At 38.3% G+C, this 15,999-nt stretch overlaps 1 protein-coding gene across 1 annotated transcript in view; it reads left to right on the plus strand.

The window, feature by feature from the left end:
• Positions 1-14,274, plus strand: part of LOC110463599 (vacuolar protein sorting-associated protein 16 homolog) — a 23,907-nt gene extending 9,633 nt beyond the window's left edge. The window contains exons 8-23 of the mRNA XM_021518338.1: positions 1,932-1,987; positions 2,404-2,478; positions 3,441-3,535; positions 4,205-4,281; positions 4,878-5,003; positions 5,453-5,580; positions 6,136-6,280; positions 6,690-6,824; positions 7,089-7,197; positions 9,402-9,499; positions 10,032-10,136; positions 10,680-10,757; positions 11,139-11,308; positions 12,862-12,958; positions 13,512-13,615; positions 14,044-14,274. Coding sequence (XP_021374013.1) covers positions 1,932-1,987; positions 2,404-2,478; positions 3,441-3,535; positions 4,205-4,281; positions 4,878-5,003; positions 5,453-5,580; positions 6,136-6,280; positions 6,690-6,824; positions 7,089-7,197; positions 9,402-9,499; positions 10,032-10,136; positions 10,680-10,757; positions 11,139-11,308; positions 12,862-12,958; positions 13,512-13,615; positions 14,044-14,188 — 1,743 coding nt within the window. The 3' untranslated portion in view covers positions 14,189-14,274. The remainder of the gene's footprint in view (positions 1-1,931; positions 1,988-2,403; positions 2,479-3,440; positions 3,536-4,204; positions 4,282-4,877; positions 5,004-5,452; positions 5,581-6,135; positions 6,281-6,689; positions 6,825-7,088; positions 7,198-9,401; positions 9,500-10,031; positions 10,137-10,679; positions 10,758-11,138; positions 11,309-12,861; positions 12,959-13,511; positions 13,616-14,043) is intronic.
• The last annotated feature ends 1,725 nt before the right edge of the window (positions 14,275-15,999 follow it).

Genomic DNA, 15,999 nt, shown 5'->3' on the forward strand with positions numbered 1-15,999 from the left:
GTTAAGTCTGTTGCTCTGATCTACAGAGGTTTGTAGAGGATGATGATTCCAGTCGTTCGTTTTGACAAGGGAGACACAGGCACAAACCTATAAGTTAAGTCTGTTGCTCTGATCCACAGAGGTATATAGAGGATGATGATTCGTTAAGTCTGTTACCCTAATGAACAGAGGTATATAGAGGATGATGATTCCAGTCGTTCGTTTGGACAAGGGAGACACAGGCACAAACCTATTAGTTAAGTCTGTTGCTCTGATCCACAGAGGTTTGTAGAGGATGATGATTCCAGTCGTTCGTTTGGACAAGGGAGATGCAGACACAAGTCTATTAATTAAGTCTGTTCCTCTAATGAACAGAGGTATATAGAGGATGATGATTCCAGTCGTTCGTTTGGACAAGGGATACACAGGCACAAGTCTATTAGTTAAGTCTGTTGCTCTGATCTACAGAGGTTTGTAGAGGATGATAATTCGTTAAGTCTGTTCCTCTAATTAACTGAGATGTACAGGGGACGATGATTCATTAAGTCTGTTCCTCTAATTAACAGAGGTATATAGAGGATGATGATTCGTTAAGTCTGTTCCCCTAATGAACAGAGGTATATAGGGGACGATGATTCCAGTCTTTTGTTTTGACAAGGGAGACACAGGCACAAACCTATTAGTTAAGTCTGTTAGTCTGTTCCCCTAATGAACGGAGGTATATAGAGGACGATGATTCGTTAAGTCTGTTCCCCTAATGAACAGAGGTATATAGGGGACAATGATTCGTTAAGTCTGTTCCCCTAATGAACAGAGGTACATAGAGGATGATGATTCGTTAAGTCTGTTCCCCTAAAGAACAGAGGTATATAGAGGACGATGATTCGTTAAGTCTGTTCCCCTAATGAACAGAGGTATATAGGGGACAATGATTCGTTAAGTCTGTTCCCCTAATGAACAGAGGTATATAGGGGACAATGATTCGTTAAGTCTGTTCCCCTAATGAACAGAGGTATATAGGGGACAATGATTCGTTAAGTCTGTTCCCCTAATGAACAGAGGTATATAGGGGACAATGATTCGTTAAGTCTGTTCCCCTAATGAACAGATGTATATAGGGGACGATGATTCCAGTCTTTTGTTTTGACAAGGGGGACACAGGCACAAACCTATTAGTTAAGTCTGTTGCTCTGATCCACAGAGGTTTGTAGAGGATGATGATTCCAGTCGTTCGTTTGGACAAGGGAGACACATGCACAAACCTATTAGTTAAGTCTGTTGCTCTGATCTACAGAGGTATATAGAGGATGATGATTCCAGTCGTTCATTTTGACAAGGGAGACACAGGCACAAACCTATTAGTTAAGTCTGTTGCTCTGATCTACAGAGGTTTATAGAGGATGATGATTCCAGTCGTTCGTTTGGACAAGGGAGACACATGCACAAACCTATTAGTTTAGTCTGTTCCTCTAATTAACAGAGATATACAGGGGACGATGATTCGTTAAGTCTGTTCCCCTAAACAACAGAGGTATATAGAGGATGATGATTCCAGTCGTTCATTTGGACAAGGGAGACACAAGCACAAACCTATTAGTTAAGTCTGTTCCTCTAATTAACTGAGATCTATAGGGGAAGATGATTCAAATTGTTTGACAAGGGAGATGCAGACACAAGTCTATTAATTAAGTCTGTTCCTCTAATTAACAGAGGTATATAGGGGGTGATGATGGGAGACGTAGACACAAGTCTATTACATTCACTCCCCAACCTCTAATGTCATCTTTCGCTTGTATAACAAGTATACATTGTGTAATCCTTAGATTTCTTTGTATATTCTTGGAGGTATCAGATACAGAACATCTGCTGATAATATAATTTGAATGATAGTGAGATGTTTTAGGTATACATTTGGACGCCTGTTTAATGTCATATTGTCTGCTTCCTTACAGAAAGTTTACTGTGAATTTAACACCAAGACTGAAGCTTGTCCCCACCAGTTAATGTGGTAGGTATCTCTAAACGTGGGTGTCATTGTAAACATGTACAAGCCTAATTTAATAAACATGTACATAGTACTTTCAATGTATATTTCACATACCGGTACCATATTCTTTCTGTTACATCAAATTAATGTGATTGATAAATAGAGGATCTTACATGAGTGTCCATAAAGGCTCGTGTCATATCAAATTATTGAACAAGTTTTATAAATTCAATATGACATGAACACAAATGTAAGATTCTTTTTATCACATAACACAAATAGTTTGAACAAAAAAATTAAACATAATTATGTGTTTTCAGCTGACTCCATAAATGTAATGACCTTGATCTTATGGATAAAGGATTAGAGTTTAGGGAGCTTTTATGGCTACCTTAATGCATTGGCATAGATGTAAATACATGACCTTGACCTTTCAGGTGTGGTATTGGAGCAGTGGTGGCCATGTGGGGTACTCTAATGGTAGTTGTGGGACCACAAAAAGACTGGATACGGTATCCTTACACTAGTGTATTGTGATGTCTGTCAAGTGGAAGTATTGCAGTTATGTCCATTTGGTTGTTTCTAATGAGAGAATAAATTGATCAGAGTATTAATGCTATAGTTGGGTAAAGTAGAGCGTTTTGACAATCAGACACAATTTTCATCATTACTTATCAAGGATGTGAAAATTAAATTTTTATACCGGTAACTCGAACACTGACTATTTTTCTGGTCACTTTGATTGAGTTCAACTTGAGCTGGTTTTATTAGCTCACCTGGCATGAAGTGTCTGTGAGCTGATGGTATGGTATGTCGTCCGTCCGGCATCAGTCAACTTAATCTTTGAAAGACTTCTTCCTAAGAACTGGAGGACCTAGGGTCATGATGAATTTGCCAGTAGGTACTTGGGATGAGTGATGTAAAGTTTCCTCAAATAAATGACCTTGACCTACTTTCAAGGACATAGGTGTCAAATATGTAAAAACATCTTTAGACAATTTCTTCTGAATAACCAGGAGGCCTAGAGTGCTAATAATTTGCCAGTAGGTACTTAAGATGGAGTGCTTTAAAGTTTCCTCCAACAAATGACCTTGACTTACTTTCAAGACAATAGTGGTCAAATATATAAAAAAATCTTTCAACTACTTCTCAATATCCAGGAGGCGCCAGGGTGATGATGTTTGGCAAGTAAGTACCTGGAATGTAGTGCTATGAAGTTTCCTCAAATGGATGACCTTCACCTACGTTGAAGATCACAGGGGTCAAATATGTACAATCCTTTTAAAAACTTTTTCTGAATAACCAGGAAGCCCGGATGATTATATTTGACCACTAGCAGCTTGAATAGAGTTGTATAAAGTTTCCTCCTATAAATGACCATGACCTACTTTTAAGGTAGTGTTATTGGATTTAGGTTTAGTTTTTGATAGCTATTTTTAGTTTGATGGTGGTCAGTTTCTTAACGTGTGGTCAGATACAACTTTGAGTCCCCAGCCCACTTAGTACAAGAGATGGATGGTACAAGGATTATCAGTAATTACCAACACGAGTTCCTTCACAAAGTACCCGGTAAGTAGTCAAACTGTTATCTTCTGTGTACAAGTTGATAAAAAATAGGTTTGTATGTTTGTTTGAGTCCGCTTCACTACCGAGTAGTTTGGTTATCCAGCAGACGAAGATAAATAGGTCATGAGGTGAACTCTTCATATGAACTTAAAGTAGGTCATGCTGTGACCTATTTGTATGTCTGACCTTTCTGAAGAGAAGGTCATGCTGTGAACTTCTTTTTGTATGTTTGACCTTTCCTGAACGGTTCTATAAAAGCAATCATTGGTAAATAGAAACTAGATACTAGATGTGATAATTAATCGAGAATTGCGGCTATTCTTATAATTCTGAAATATATCATGCATTGTGCTTGAATGTTTACCCTTTTATCACAGAACCATCAACTTTATTGTATGCAGCAAATTATTAAACTTCTCAAAGTGAGATCAGTTTTCATGCAAGACATCATTTCATAATACAAATTGGACTTTGAAAAAAATATTGCAATTTTATCTTCGTTGTAAAGGTATCTGAAAATAACCATGGTCGTATGACAGAAATGAAACTTTGGCTTTTTTGAAATAAACATGTTAATACTCCTGTATATTAGTACATATCATCAGTGTTTGATGTTTTCACAATGCCCTAATTACTGATTGTGTATATAATATGATGTATGTCTTGTTTCAGAGGTAACAGAACACATATTTAAGATAGGTTCTATGGAGCCGGGGGCAATGCTGTACGAAGCTTCTCGAGAATTTCATGTGAGTTTAAAAAAACCCTGATTCAGATGTGTATCTGATTGGGTAATCCTTTCTCCCGTTATGTTGGGGTCCTACTACTGTAGTCATTGACATATAAATTCTACAGAAATATTCATAACAAATTATTACAGATTTCTGTAGATACAAGATCTCTTGTGATTAAGGTGTATCATCACAGGTTGGACATGAATTCTAAAGGATTTGAAACTGTTTGAACCCTTTTATGTGCTAGTAGTATAGGTTTAACAATCCGCAACCTTTTTAATGACTAGATGCTCTTAAACACGGGTACAAGGTAGTCGTTGTTGAATCTCTCACTTGCCCGCAAGTATATTTGAATAACTATTTATCCAGCAATAAGCCCATGCCTGGTAATAAGCCCATGCCTGGTAATAAGCCCATCCATATATATATTGCAGATCAGTAGAAGTGCCAACAAATGCTTTTCCATTGTCCTGTTAAAATCATATCCCCCTTATTGGAACAAAGATAATAATTTGGTCTCCTGGGCATATTCAAGAATAAATATGGTAGTACACTTTTGCATGTCATATAGAAATGATTACCCTTGTGACATTATATACATGTTGTTACAGAAAGGATCTCAGAAAGCTGACGAGTACATCCGTATGATCAAAGATAAGCTAGAGGTCGCAGTCAACCAGTGTATAAAGGCCGCAGGGTTTGAAATAGAAACGGACAAACAGAAAGCCCTACTCAGGGTAAGTAGACTGGGGGAAAGTTTCTGGCAGCTTCATTAATACATTATCACCTGTGGTGATAAAAACAATTTTGCAGATACTAAATTTGTCTCTTGAGTATAGTGCTGATCAAGGCGAGTTGGTTAAATTGTATACAAATTGCTGTACAGTAAAACTTTGTTATACGTGCTACAGTTTGTCCTGTGAAATTTTAGTGTCATGAGCTATAGAAAGGAGTTATTAAGGAAAAAAGGAAAATGCAACCTTGAAACATGTTGACCAAGATGGGAAATTAATCATGGGTATTATATTGAATTTTTACCGATGTATATAAGTAGCAATGTAAAAGTGTTACTGTACTGTTGATTGCAGTGTCATTGCAAATTAGAAAACTGTTCATGTTAAATACCAGTAAACAACAAAAATTCTCCTGTCGTACAGCAGCAGTAATGTTGTTGATATGATTCCAGGCAGCGACATTCGGAAAGTGTTTCCTGACCGACTACAGCCCCGAGACGTTTGTCAACATGTGTCAGATGCTGCGTGTCATCAACCAAGTGCGCCACCATAAGATCGGCATTCCCATTACCTACACACAGTATCCTTGTGAATATTCCTTTTATCCAGGAATTCATCGAGAAGAAGAATTATACTTTCATTGTTATCACAAGACAAAGAGTTTTACAAAGACATACTGAAAAGCCAATTCTTTCTGGTTTTGATTTGATCATAGTTTAACTAAAATTTGTATGAAGCATGCTTGTTGTATGTAGATATGTGAACAGGTTGTAAATAACAGAGGGTCTCTGTTTGGGCCCTGGGAGGGGCCATAAGTGTAATATTTTTATGGAATAAATTCACACAATTAACTTTTAGGGTATTGTGACTTTCCATGTCAAAACTTTCAAATTTCATTTAGTCTTTTTATATTTTTTTGAGCAGGTAGTTCCACTAATAACATAAATGCTACCATTGTAGATATTTGGTTATTTGACTTTATTAGCTTTTTTTTATTTTACAAGGGAAGGAGAAAGAACTTCACAAAAACAAACCTCCAATTATTTTTTGTTTTCAAATCAGAGATGTATTTTTTTTATTTTTATTTTTTATTATTTTCACATATTAAATAAAAGCCTCCCTAACTCGGTATTAGATTAGAGCACCTGTCTATGGCTGTAATGATTGACAGACTAGTCCTCAGGAAGATGTTCCATCTTGCCATCAAACTCTGTCAGTACCTGAAGATCCCGGACCAGGAGGGGGCTAGTCGTATTCTGGCTCACTGGGCCTGTTACAAAGTAAGCTATATGTTAATGATTTGAATTATGAATTAATGCCACCATAATACTATTTAAATTTTCAAAGGTAGAATTAAAGGTAGTATAGATGCGAAGTTTGGAAATGTGAAGAAATGTGAAGTTTGGAAATGTGAAGTTTCCATTATAACCATATTTTCTCATGTGTATGTATATTTGTTTTAGTGAAAAATAATTTTTGTACAATTTTTTTTACCAACTTCTTTATGAACAACTTAACATTCAATTTTATTTCAATTATATTTTTAGTGATATTATTGTGCTATGCAGCATGCTGAACATTTACATACATTGTACATGTAACTCTTAATATGGTATTTCCAAGAAATGAGTTAACATTGAAATGGATATAAAGATTAAAGGTGGCTGTAATGGTGTTGTCCTTTTACAGGTAAAACAGAAGAATGAAGACGATGAGACAATAGCCAGGGCCGTCGCTCAGAAACTTGGCGATACCCCTGGTGTGTCCTACTGTGATATAGCTAGCCAAGCTTTAGAATGTGGCCGTACAGACCTAGCCATACGGGTAAGTGTAGGGGAATCACGATATTCTATATCTCTGACACTTATTGTTGAAGCAGTAATTCTTGATATATGTACTTACTGATGCATTGTACTTTCAAATCCCTTAAAACTGTAAACCTTTTTTACTTCTTAATACAAAATGTATTGGCAAAATAATTAAATAATAGCCTGCTTTACTATAAAATGACAACTTATAATGATACAGGTGGAAAAAGATTCACAGTAGCAATGATGTGCTTACATATTTTGTACTTTCTATGTTAAGCTGCTGGACTTTGAGCCCCGGGCAGCTCAGCAGGTTCCTCTCCTGATGAAGATGAGCAAGGACCAATTGGCCCTGTCTAAGGCTATAGAGAGTGGGGACACTGACCTCGGTATGTCACAAGGACCAATTGGCACTATCTTAGGCTATAGAGAGTGGAGACACTGACCTCGGTATGTCACAGGGACCAATTGGCCCTGTCTAAGGCTATAGAGAGTGGGGACACTGACCTGGGTATGTCACAAGGACCAATCGGCCCTGTCTAAGGCTATAGAGAGTGGGGACACGGACCTCGGTATGTCACAAGGACCAATTGGCCCTGTCAAAGGCTATAGAGAGTGGGGACACGGACCTCGGTATGTCACAAGGACCAATTGGCCCTGTCTAAGGCTATAGAGAGTAGGGACACTGACCTGGGTATGTCACAAGGACCAATTGGCCCTGTCTAAGGCTATAGAGAGTGGGGACACTGACCTCGGTATGTCACAGGGACCAATTGGCCCTGTCTAAGGCTATAGAGAGTGGGGGACACTGACCTCGGTATGTCACAAGGACCAATTGGCCCTGTCTAATGCTATAGAGAGTGGGGACACTGACCTCGGTATGTCACAAGGACCAATTGGCCCTGTCTAAGGCTATAGAGATTGGGGACACTGACCTCGGTAAGTCACAGGGACCAATCAGCCCTGTCTAAGGCTATAGAGAGTGGGGACACTGACCTCGGTATGTCACAAGGACCGATTTGCCCTGTCTTAGGCTATAGAGAGTGGGGACACTGACCTCGGTATGTCACAAGGACCAATTGGCCCTGTCTAAGGCTATAGAGATTGGGGACACTGACCTCGGTAAGTCACAGGGACCAATCAGCCCTGTCTAAGGCTATAGAGAGTGGGGACACTGACCTCGGTATGTCACAATGACCAATTTGCCCTGTCTAAGGCTATAGAGAGTGGGGACACTGACTTCGGTATGTCACAAGGACCAATTCGCCCTGTCTTAGGCTCTAGAGAGTGGGGACACTGACCCCGGTATGTCACAAGGACCAATTCGCCCTGTCTTAGGCTATAGAGAGTGGGGACACTGACCTCGGTATGTCACAAGGACCAATTCGCCCTGTCTTAGGCTCTAGAGAGTGGGGACACTGACCCCGGTATGTCATAAGGACCAATTCGCCCTGTCTTAGGCTATAGAGAGTAGGGACACTGACCTCGGTATGTCACACGGACCAATTGGCCCTGTCTAAGGCTATAGAGAGGGGGGACACTGACTTCGGTATGTCACAAGGACCAGTCGGCCCTGTCTAAGGCTATAGAGAGTGGGGGACACTGACCTCAGTATGTCACAAGGACCAATTGGCCCTGTTTTAGGCTATAGAGAGTGGGGACACTGACCTTGGTATGTCACATGGACTAGATGACACTGTCTAAAGCTGTAGAGGGAAGGAATACTGACTGCAGTACATCACATACAAGTAGACCTGCGTATAATGACCAGTCTATTGACTAACAATCACTGGTCATGATTTAGGGTTCACTCTTTATAAAGTATAGGGCTGTAATTTCAGGAAAAAAATCTGGTATTTAATAATTTTACACCTAATATATTGTCAAAAACTGTTATCCTGGATTTTAATGTCTTTTCCAGTTTATATAATGACTAAAGTAATTCGTTGTCTTGACTTTTCTTCAGCTATAACTTTTATATTCTATATTTGACTAAATGTGCTTTTGAAGTTACTTAGGGTATAAAATTTAAAAAGAACATTGGTTTCTCTATTTTGTATTTGTAGAGATCAGTTAACAGTAATGAATATCCAGCCTTAACTGATGGTACATTTGATCATTGTCTTGGTGTAAATGTATGTATTTTTTACATGATGTTACATCCTCTATATCCAGGGGTTACGCTTACTTTTGCTCTCTACACCCCTGGATTATGTCATAGCAAAATTGAAGGCACGAAGATAACTGTTCGATTGGTGACAGGTAAAAAAAACTGACCAATCGCTAGACAGATACCTGTCCTTTGAAGATAACAAAGGAGAGACGCCCAACTCCAAAGCCTGTCATTTTTTACCATGACGTGAATGCGAGATTCTTTTGATGTTCATCAAAGGATCAAACTAGTATTCTTGTCTCATCAACAAGGTGGTACACACTGAGCCTTCAATTTTGCTATGACATATTCCAGGGGTGTAGAGAGCGAAAGTGAGTGTAACGCCTGGATATCCAGGATGATGATGTTTTGACTGGAGCTTGGTGTATGATTATTAGATATACCGTGTGATGTTTAAGGTTGTATGTTACTTTGACACAGTTTACACAGTGCTACTGAAGCTGAAGAATGACATGAAGGATGGGGATTTCTTCATGGCCATCAGAAACATGCCCATAGCCTATTCTCTCTTCATACAGGTAAACTCTTTAAAACAACTCTATATAATGACTTTATATAATGGCTATGATGTTTGTATGGAAAACAAATGTAAAAGAATATTTCACTGAAAATTATGAAAGTTTTGTTGTTGAACAGGAAACCACATTTAACACTGGTCAGAGAATTGGTAAAATTCAAAACTGAGTACCCGCTAAATTGATTTTGACACTCATGGGTGAAATGTTTGTAAGGAGCAAAACTTCAGCAAATCTTTAAAAAATTTTTTTTTTACTGCAGAGTCGATTTTCATGTTTTTGTAGATTAAAAACCTGAGTGTAAAACTGTAAATGTATTGTATTATTTTCATGTATTGTTTTTATACACTGTTATATCAACCCTTTCACCACTGTAGACCACAATGAATGCATCCAGATCAATGCATGGTAGAGTCTACTAAAGTTACATAGGGTTGAAAGGGTTAAAAAATTGTCACAATACTTTAAGGTTAAGGGATTTCCTAGAATTTAGCATTTAGAAGGTGCACTGAAATGATGTGCTTCGACATTTCAGTACTGTCGCCACCAAAACCCTCAGATGATGGAAGATCTGTATTACCAGGAGGATAACTTTGTAGAGGAGGCCAACTGTAAGGTTGTCAAGAGTTTTGATGATGAGGTAAGTATGATTCAAGGTTATCAAAGAGTTTGATGATGTGGGTAGTGTGATGTCAGGTTTTCAAGAGTTTTGATGACGTAGAACTGATGTGAGCTTGTTAAGAGTGTTGATGAACTATGGCTGATATAAGGTTGTCAAGAGTGTTGATGATGAGGTAAGTCTGATGCAAGGTTATCAAAGAGTTTGATGCTGAAGTAAGTGTGATGTCAGGTTTTCAAGAGTTTTGATGCAGTAGAGCTGATGTGAGCATGTTAAGAATATCGATGAATTAGGACTGATATAAGCTAGGTTTTCAAGAGTGTTGATGATGAAGTAAATCTGATGAATTTGTCTATAACATTAAACGGTAGAACCTACAATCTAAAACAACTTCCTATATATCTAAGTTGCTTGTTCCAACATAATCACCACTATATTACGGTATGTCAGCCCATGCTACCTTTACTAGCAGGACACTTTCTGTAGATTTAAAATTTAATTTTTGATGTCAGATACGTTATCTTGGTTTTGAGCTTATTTAATGCACTGTTTGTATGATTTTAGAGGCTGGAGGACAGATGTGAAACTTTAAAACAAGCCATGAACTGTTATGCTAGAGCTAAGAATGAATTTGCTGTGAAGGTAATTCTCAAATTTCCCTTTTGTTTGATTAGGAAATTAGGACTTTTAAAAATACATTGTGATACAAAAAGCAATGACACAAATTAATGAAGTCTTTATATATGAATGTTTTTCAATTTAAAACTCAAATTTTGATTCCAGTAAGGGATGCTTTGACAAAAATCTCACCAGTAGGAGAGAAATCTCCTTATTATGCGTTCTTAAGTATTCACATGTACGACTGAACCCTTTATAGATCCAGACAAATATGAAGATCCAAGTCATAACCTGTTTTGACACCTCACACTGTTAGTGTATAGATTTTTTTCTTTCTAAAGCAAGTGTTGTGTTACAAATAAGGTATATAACAGTTGTTGATATGACCGTTATTATGTATTACAGCAAACAGATGACCAGATTAAATTGCTTAAGTACCAGCGACGGATGGAGGAGGAGTTTAACCGTCCTTATATGGACCTGTCGCTGCACCAGACCATATATAGACTTATCGTGGAGAACAGCCACAAACCTGCTGAACAGCTACGCAAGGAATTCAAGGTCCCCGAAAGGAGGTAAAGTTTAACACAGTGTCATAGGGAAACATCCATTCATTTTATCAGTAAATACTTAACTGTAATGATCATTTCATATAGACAGTGTGGTTCTTTCATCATTAGTTTTGAACAAACTGTACCAGGTATGAAGTGACAGCTTCGATGGGTGTAACCCTCCTAACATATTAGGACAAACCTCCTGTTTGGTTTGCTTTTAAAACTTTCAAAATCTATTTCCATAAAATATGAACAATTTAAAGGGTCCCAGTACCATTGCCTAAAACTGTAACTATGGGAACTTTTTTTCTTGCATGCCTTCAGCTTGGATAAATCCTTCCTGAAAAGAAAACCGTACCTCGTGGGATGTTTATGAGAAATAATCAAGATGAAATAAACAAAATATAATCAACAACATTGTTCTGAGTGTTAAAAGAACTATTTTTGTTTGATTGTTTGTTTAGGTTTAACAACCCATCGACAGCTGTGGTCATNTAAAAAGGGAGTTAAAATGATAAAAGAGATAACGAATAGATGATATGGACTATGTGATACGTATAACGTCAAAAAGGGTAAGGTGGGTTAAAAGACATCAGAGTCTATAGAATAGACCGATGTTTTTCAAATAGTTAAATAATGCCTTCGAGTCCACAGAACTGAAAAGAGTTTTCATATCCGTGACTCGAAAGTAGTTATTGCGAATGTGTTTAAAATCGGAACATTCTATTAAAAAATGTTCCACTGTAAATGGAGTGTCACATGCGTGGCATGAAGGTGGATCTTCTCGTTTTAAAAGGTACGAATGTAGTAGGATATGTGTGCCCAGTACGGAGCCGAGCGAGGACAACTTCCTCTCTACGATCTTTCCGACTTGGAGTAGATGTTTTAAGTTTCGGTTGTACTTTAAAAAGTTTGTTGCTGGTCTCGAGAGACCAGCGTTGCTGCTATTCATTTTTAATTGCTGTACGAATAATTGGTTTAAAATCTGTATATGGTCGTTTGATATTTGTTTGTTGGAGATTCAATGCATTCTTTGCTTCTGTGTCATCAAATTCGTTGCCTTTAATTCCGACATGGCTCGGAATACACAGTAAAGTTATTTTTAGACTTTTTTAAGATACGAACACTGCGGGGCTAGACCGGATTTGAACCCTGACCTTCAGACTGATGAATGATCTCTCTAGGCAACCAATTAATTGTACTACAGTTACAGCCAAACTGAAGTAAAGGGGAGGTTACTGCATTCAGGGAAAACCACAGTGCAGACGCATAGGGATCTTTAAGTATTACTTTAGCAAATGGAAGAAATGAAAAATTAGCAAATCCTAAGAGAATGATCTCGAGGTAACTTTATTTCTCATTGGCAGGAATAAATAACCATAAAATGATGAGTTTAAAAGGCATTTCATCAATAGATTATTATTTTAAAATTAATTAATCCTTATCTTTAGCGTTTAGATTAAAAAAACCGCTCAAGTCTATTTTCTCTGCATATTTTCACTGATGTGATAAATATCCTTGTTATGTTTTTGTGCTGTTGGATTGCTCTCTCTATATGTATGTGTTACTTGTAGGTACTGGTGGTTGCGAATGCACGCTCTTGGAGAAGCTGGTGAATGGGCAGAGTTAGAGAGATTCTCAAAGTCCAAGAAACCTCCCGTAGGGCTAGAGGTAACAGGACTCATCCAAATTTTATGACCAGGGACCCGTTCATTTACCTTGAAATGTAATGTTTCAGGGATAAAGCCTGACTGACCTGTCAATGTTATAAACTCAGGCCTTGAAATTCTTCATCGTAGCTCGCTAGAAATCAAGGTCAGATCACCGAGTCTGTCTCGGTTTCATAAACGATCAACTCTGGTCCAACCTGTCGAACCGTTCGGGTTCTGAAAACGAAAATGGCCTAGATCAGGTGTACATGTTAAAGAAGGATTTCTTTTGGTTTTTGGCAGTAGTTCTTTTTTTGAGATATTTAGGTATTACATATAGTTCACTTTAAGGAGATTCTAAACTTAATATAGATACAAACAATTTAAAAAAAATCTTTTGCTGGAAATCTGCAAATGCCGCAGCTTTTCATATGTTGAAAGTACTAGGTATGAAAAAAGTATAAAGTTGTTCATATCATATCCCTTGGACCAAAAATGAGGCTACACCTAGAGGTCAAATTTTATCATTGTTATGATGGGAAGCCATTTTATTTTTCATTTCGTTTCTGTTGCAGGCCTTTGTTGAAGTATGTTCCAAGCACAAGAATGTGGCAGAGGCCATGAAATATATAGCCAGAGTTCAACAAGACCAGAAGGTCAAGTGTCTGCTGAAGATTGGGTAAGGCCATAGTAACATAGAGATTTGTGTGGTGTCTGTTTGAAATAAAGTTTTAATCCTTCAAAGACAGAGTGTAGCAACAGGCTTTTCAAAGTGTGGAGTTTCTTGTCCGGATCAAACTTACGCTCTTAACTGCACTGTGAAACTATAGACAGGTGAGAAGTAGGGTAGGATGTTTTGTCAGTTCTTCGATAAGATGAGATGTTTTATTGCAGTAGTGGGAAGTATCAAAGGGTGACATTGTTCTCGTCTATTGAAAGAATTATCAATAAAATGATGTCTAGTGAAGTTTCTTATTTGCTAAATTTACTGGGATAGATATTGGTAATTTTTTTTCTCTCAAATCTTTCATTGAAAAGGTTTATTATTAGTTTTCCTTCTTTTAAATTAAAATCTATCAAAAATCCTTTAATAATCTAATTTTACAGTCAGAAGAAGTCTGCTGCGGAGGCTGCGTTTGAGAATCACAGTGAAGAGGAACTCAACCTAGTGTTACAGAAGTGTGGGGCAGCTGACAAACAATTGGTCGAGAATATTCGCGCAATGAAACAACAACTTGGTGGCCGTAGATAACAGGACACGGGGGTACGGTGTTAGGGTGGGGGCAGAAAGCAGGACTCGGGGGTACAGTGTTAGGGTGGGGGCAGATAGCAGGACTCTGGGGTGCGTGTTAGGGGGGGGGCAGAAAGCAGGACGGGGGGGTACAGTGTTAGGGGGGGGGCAGATAGCAGGCCTCTGGGGTGCGTGTTAGGGGGGGGGCAGATAGCAGGCCTCTGGGGTGCGTGTTAGGGGGGGGGCAGAAAGCAGGACGGGGGGGTACAGTGTTAGGGGGGGGGCAGAAAGCAGGACGGGGGGGTACAGTGTTAGGGTGGGGGCAGATAATGGGGCCCAGTGCTGGGAGATTAACAGTACAGATAACAGGTCTTGGGGATGGGGATGAATAGTTGGAAGTCTAGGACATGGGACTGGGCTGATCACATGGGACTGGGCTGATCACAAGTCTTAAGTGGTAGGGGTCAAAATCAACACTCAAAAATGAACTCAACAAACCACAGAAAGTGATTTGTGTCGTTTTGGAAATTTAATAGAACAGAATTAAAAAAAAAAAAATTCTGATGAATTTTGAAGACATTATCAGTTGCCTAAATTAAGTCTTTCTGAGGTCACAACCAGTTATGGAAGTACGTAAATTCCACAGACTCTATGACTTACACGACCTTGGTGTATTACATACAATGAAAAGGACATCGGGGATTTGTGCAATGGCTGAAATTATTAACTCAAGAAGACAAAGTGCTTTCTTCTTTAAGGAATGGTTACCTTGTATTAGAAGTGGGTAAATGATTATACCCAACAACAAAATTAACAGGGGACGAGTGGATATAATGGAATCAGCCTGTCTGTCATTCTATAGGCACGATCTCACCCGTAAAATTCATCCTCGATATCCAGGGGTTACGCTCACGTACGATCTCTGCACCTCTGGAATATGTCATAGCAAAATTGAAGGCTGTTGGATTGGTCTCAGTTAAAACAAAAACTGACCAATCGCTAGGCTGATACCTGTTCTTTGAAGATTACAAACGGGCGACACCCGACTTCAAAGTCAGTCAACTTTTACCGCTAAACGACCGCGATATTCTTTTGATGTCTTCTGGTCTCATCAACAAGGTGGTGCACACAGCCTTCAATTTTGCTACGACATATTCCAGGGGTGCAGAGAGTAAAAGTGAGCGTAACCCCTGGATATCGTGGATGATAAATACTGACCCTATGTTTGTAATTTCCTTGAAAATTTGTAAGCTTAGGTAACTTTAGTAGACTCTACCATACATTAATCTGGATTAGTCCATTATGGTCTACATTGGTGAAAGGGTTAAGCATTAACTGTCATATGAATGTTTCAGGGAAGGCACACGTACATGTGAACATGAATCTGCAAATTCATATGTTAACAAGCGTTTTCATGCATAGTCTTTATTGACTTGCATTTGATATAATATAGACTGAACGTTTCTGACTTGTTTGTTCCGTACGTTTTAAATTGTGTATTTAAGTTAAAATGAAATTCTGGGAGAGTGAGAATGTGTTAGGTAAGAGGGGGGTAAGAGGTAATGGTGTGTTTTATAATTGAGTTTATGTAAGAAAATATTGACGCTAGGTAATAAAATTCATACTTATACCCTTTTTCTTGTGTTGTTGCCGTTTGTTTAATCAACTTCTATGTTCAAGATTTGGTCATCACCGACAAAATCAAATGACATTTCCCTGTTATAAGCTGCTATTTTTACACTCAAATCAGTGATGAGAATACTTGTATAGGTAGTAGCCCCTGGAGAAACAACAGATATAGACAATAAAGTCCCACATGATCGGACAGATAG

Source organism: Mizuhopecten yessoensis, unplaced genomic scaffold, assembly GCF_002113885.1.
Source record: "Mizuhopecten yessoensis strain PY_sf001 unplaced genomic scaffold, ASM211388v2 scaffold10917, whole genome shotgun sequence".
In the NCBI taxonomy this organism is placed as follows: domain Eukaryota; kingdom Metazoa; phylum Mollusca; class Bivalvia; order Pectinida; family Pectinidae; genus Mizuhopecten; species Mizuhopecten yessoensis.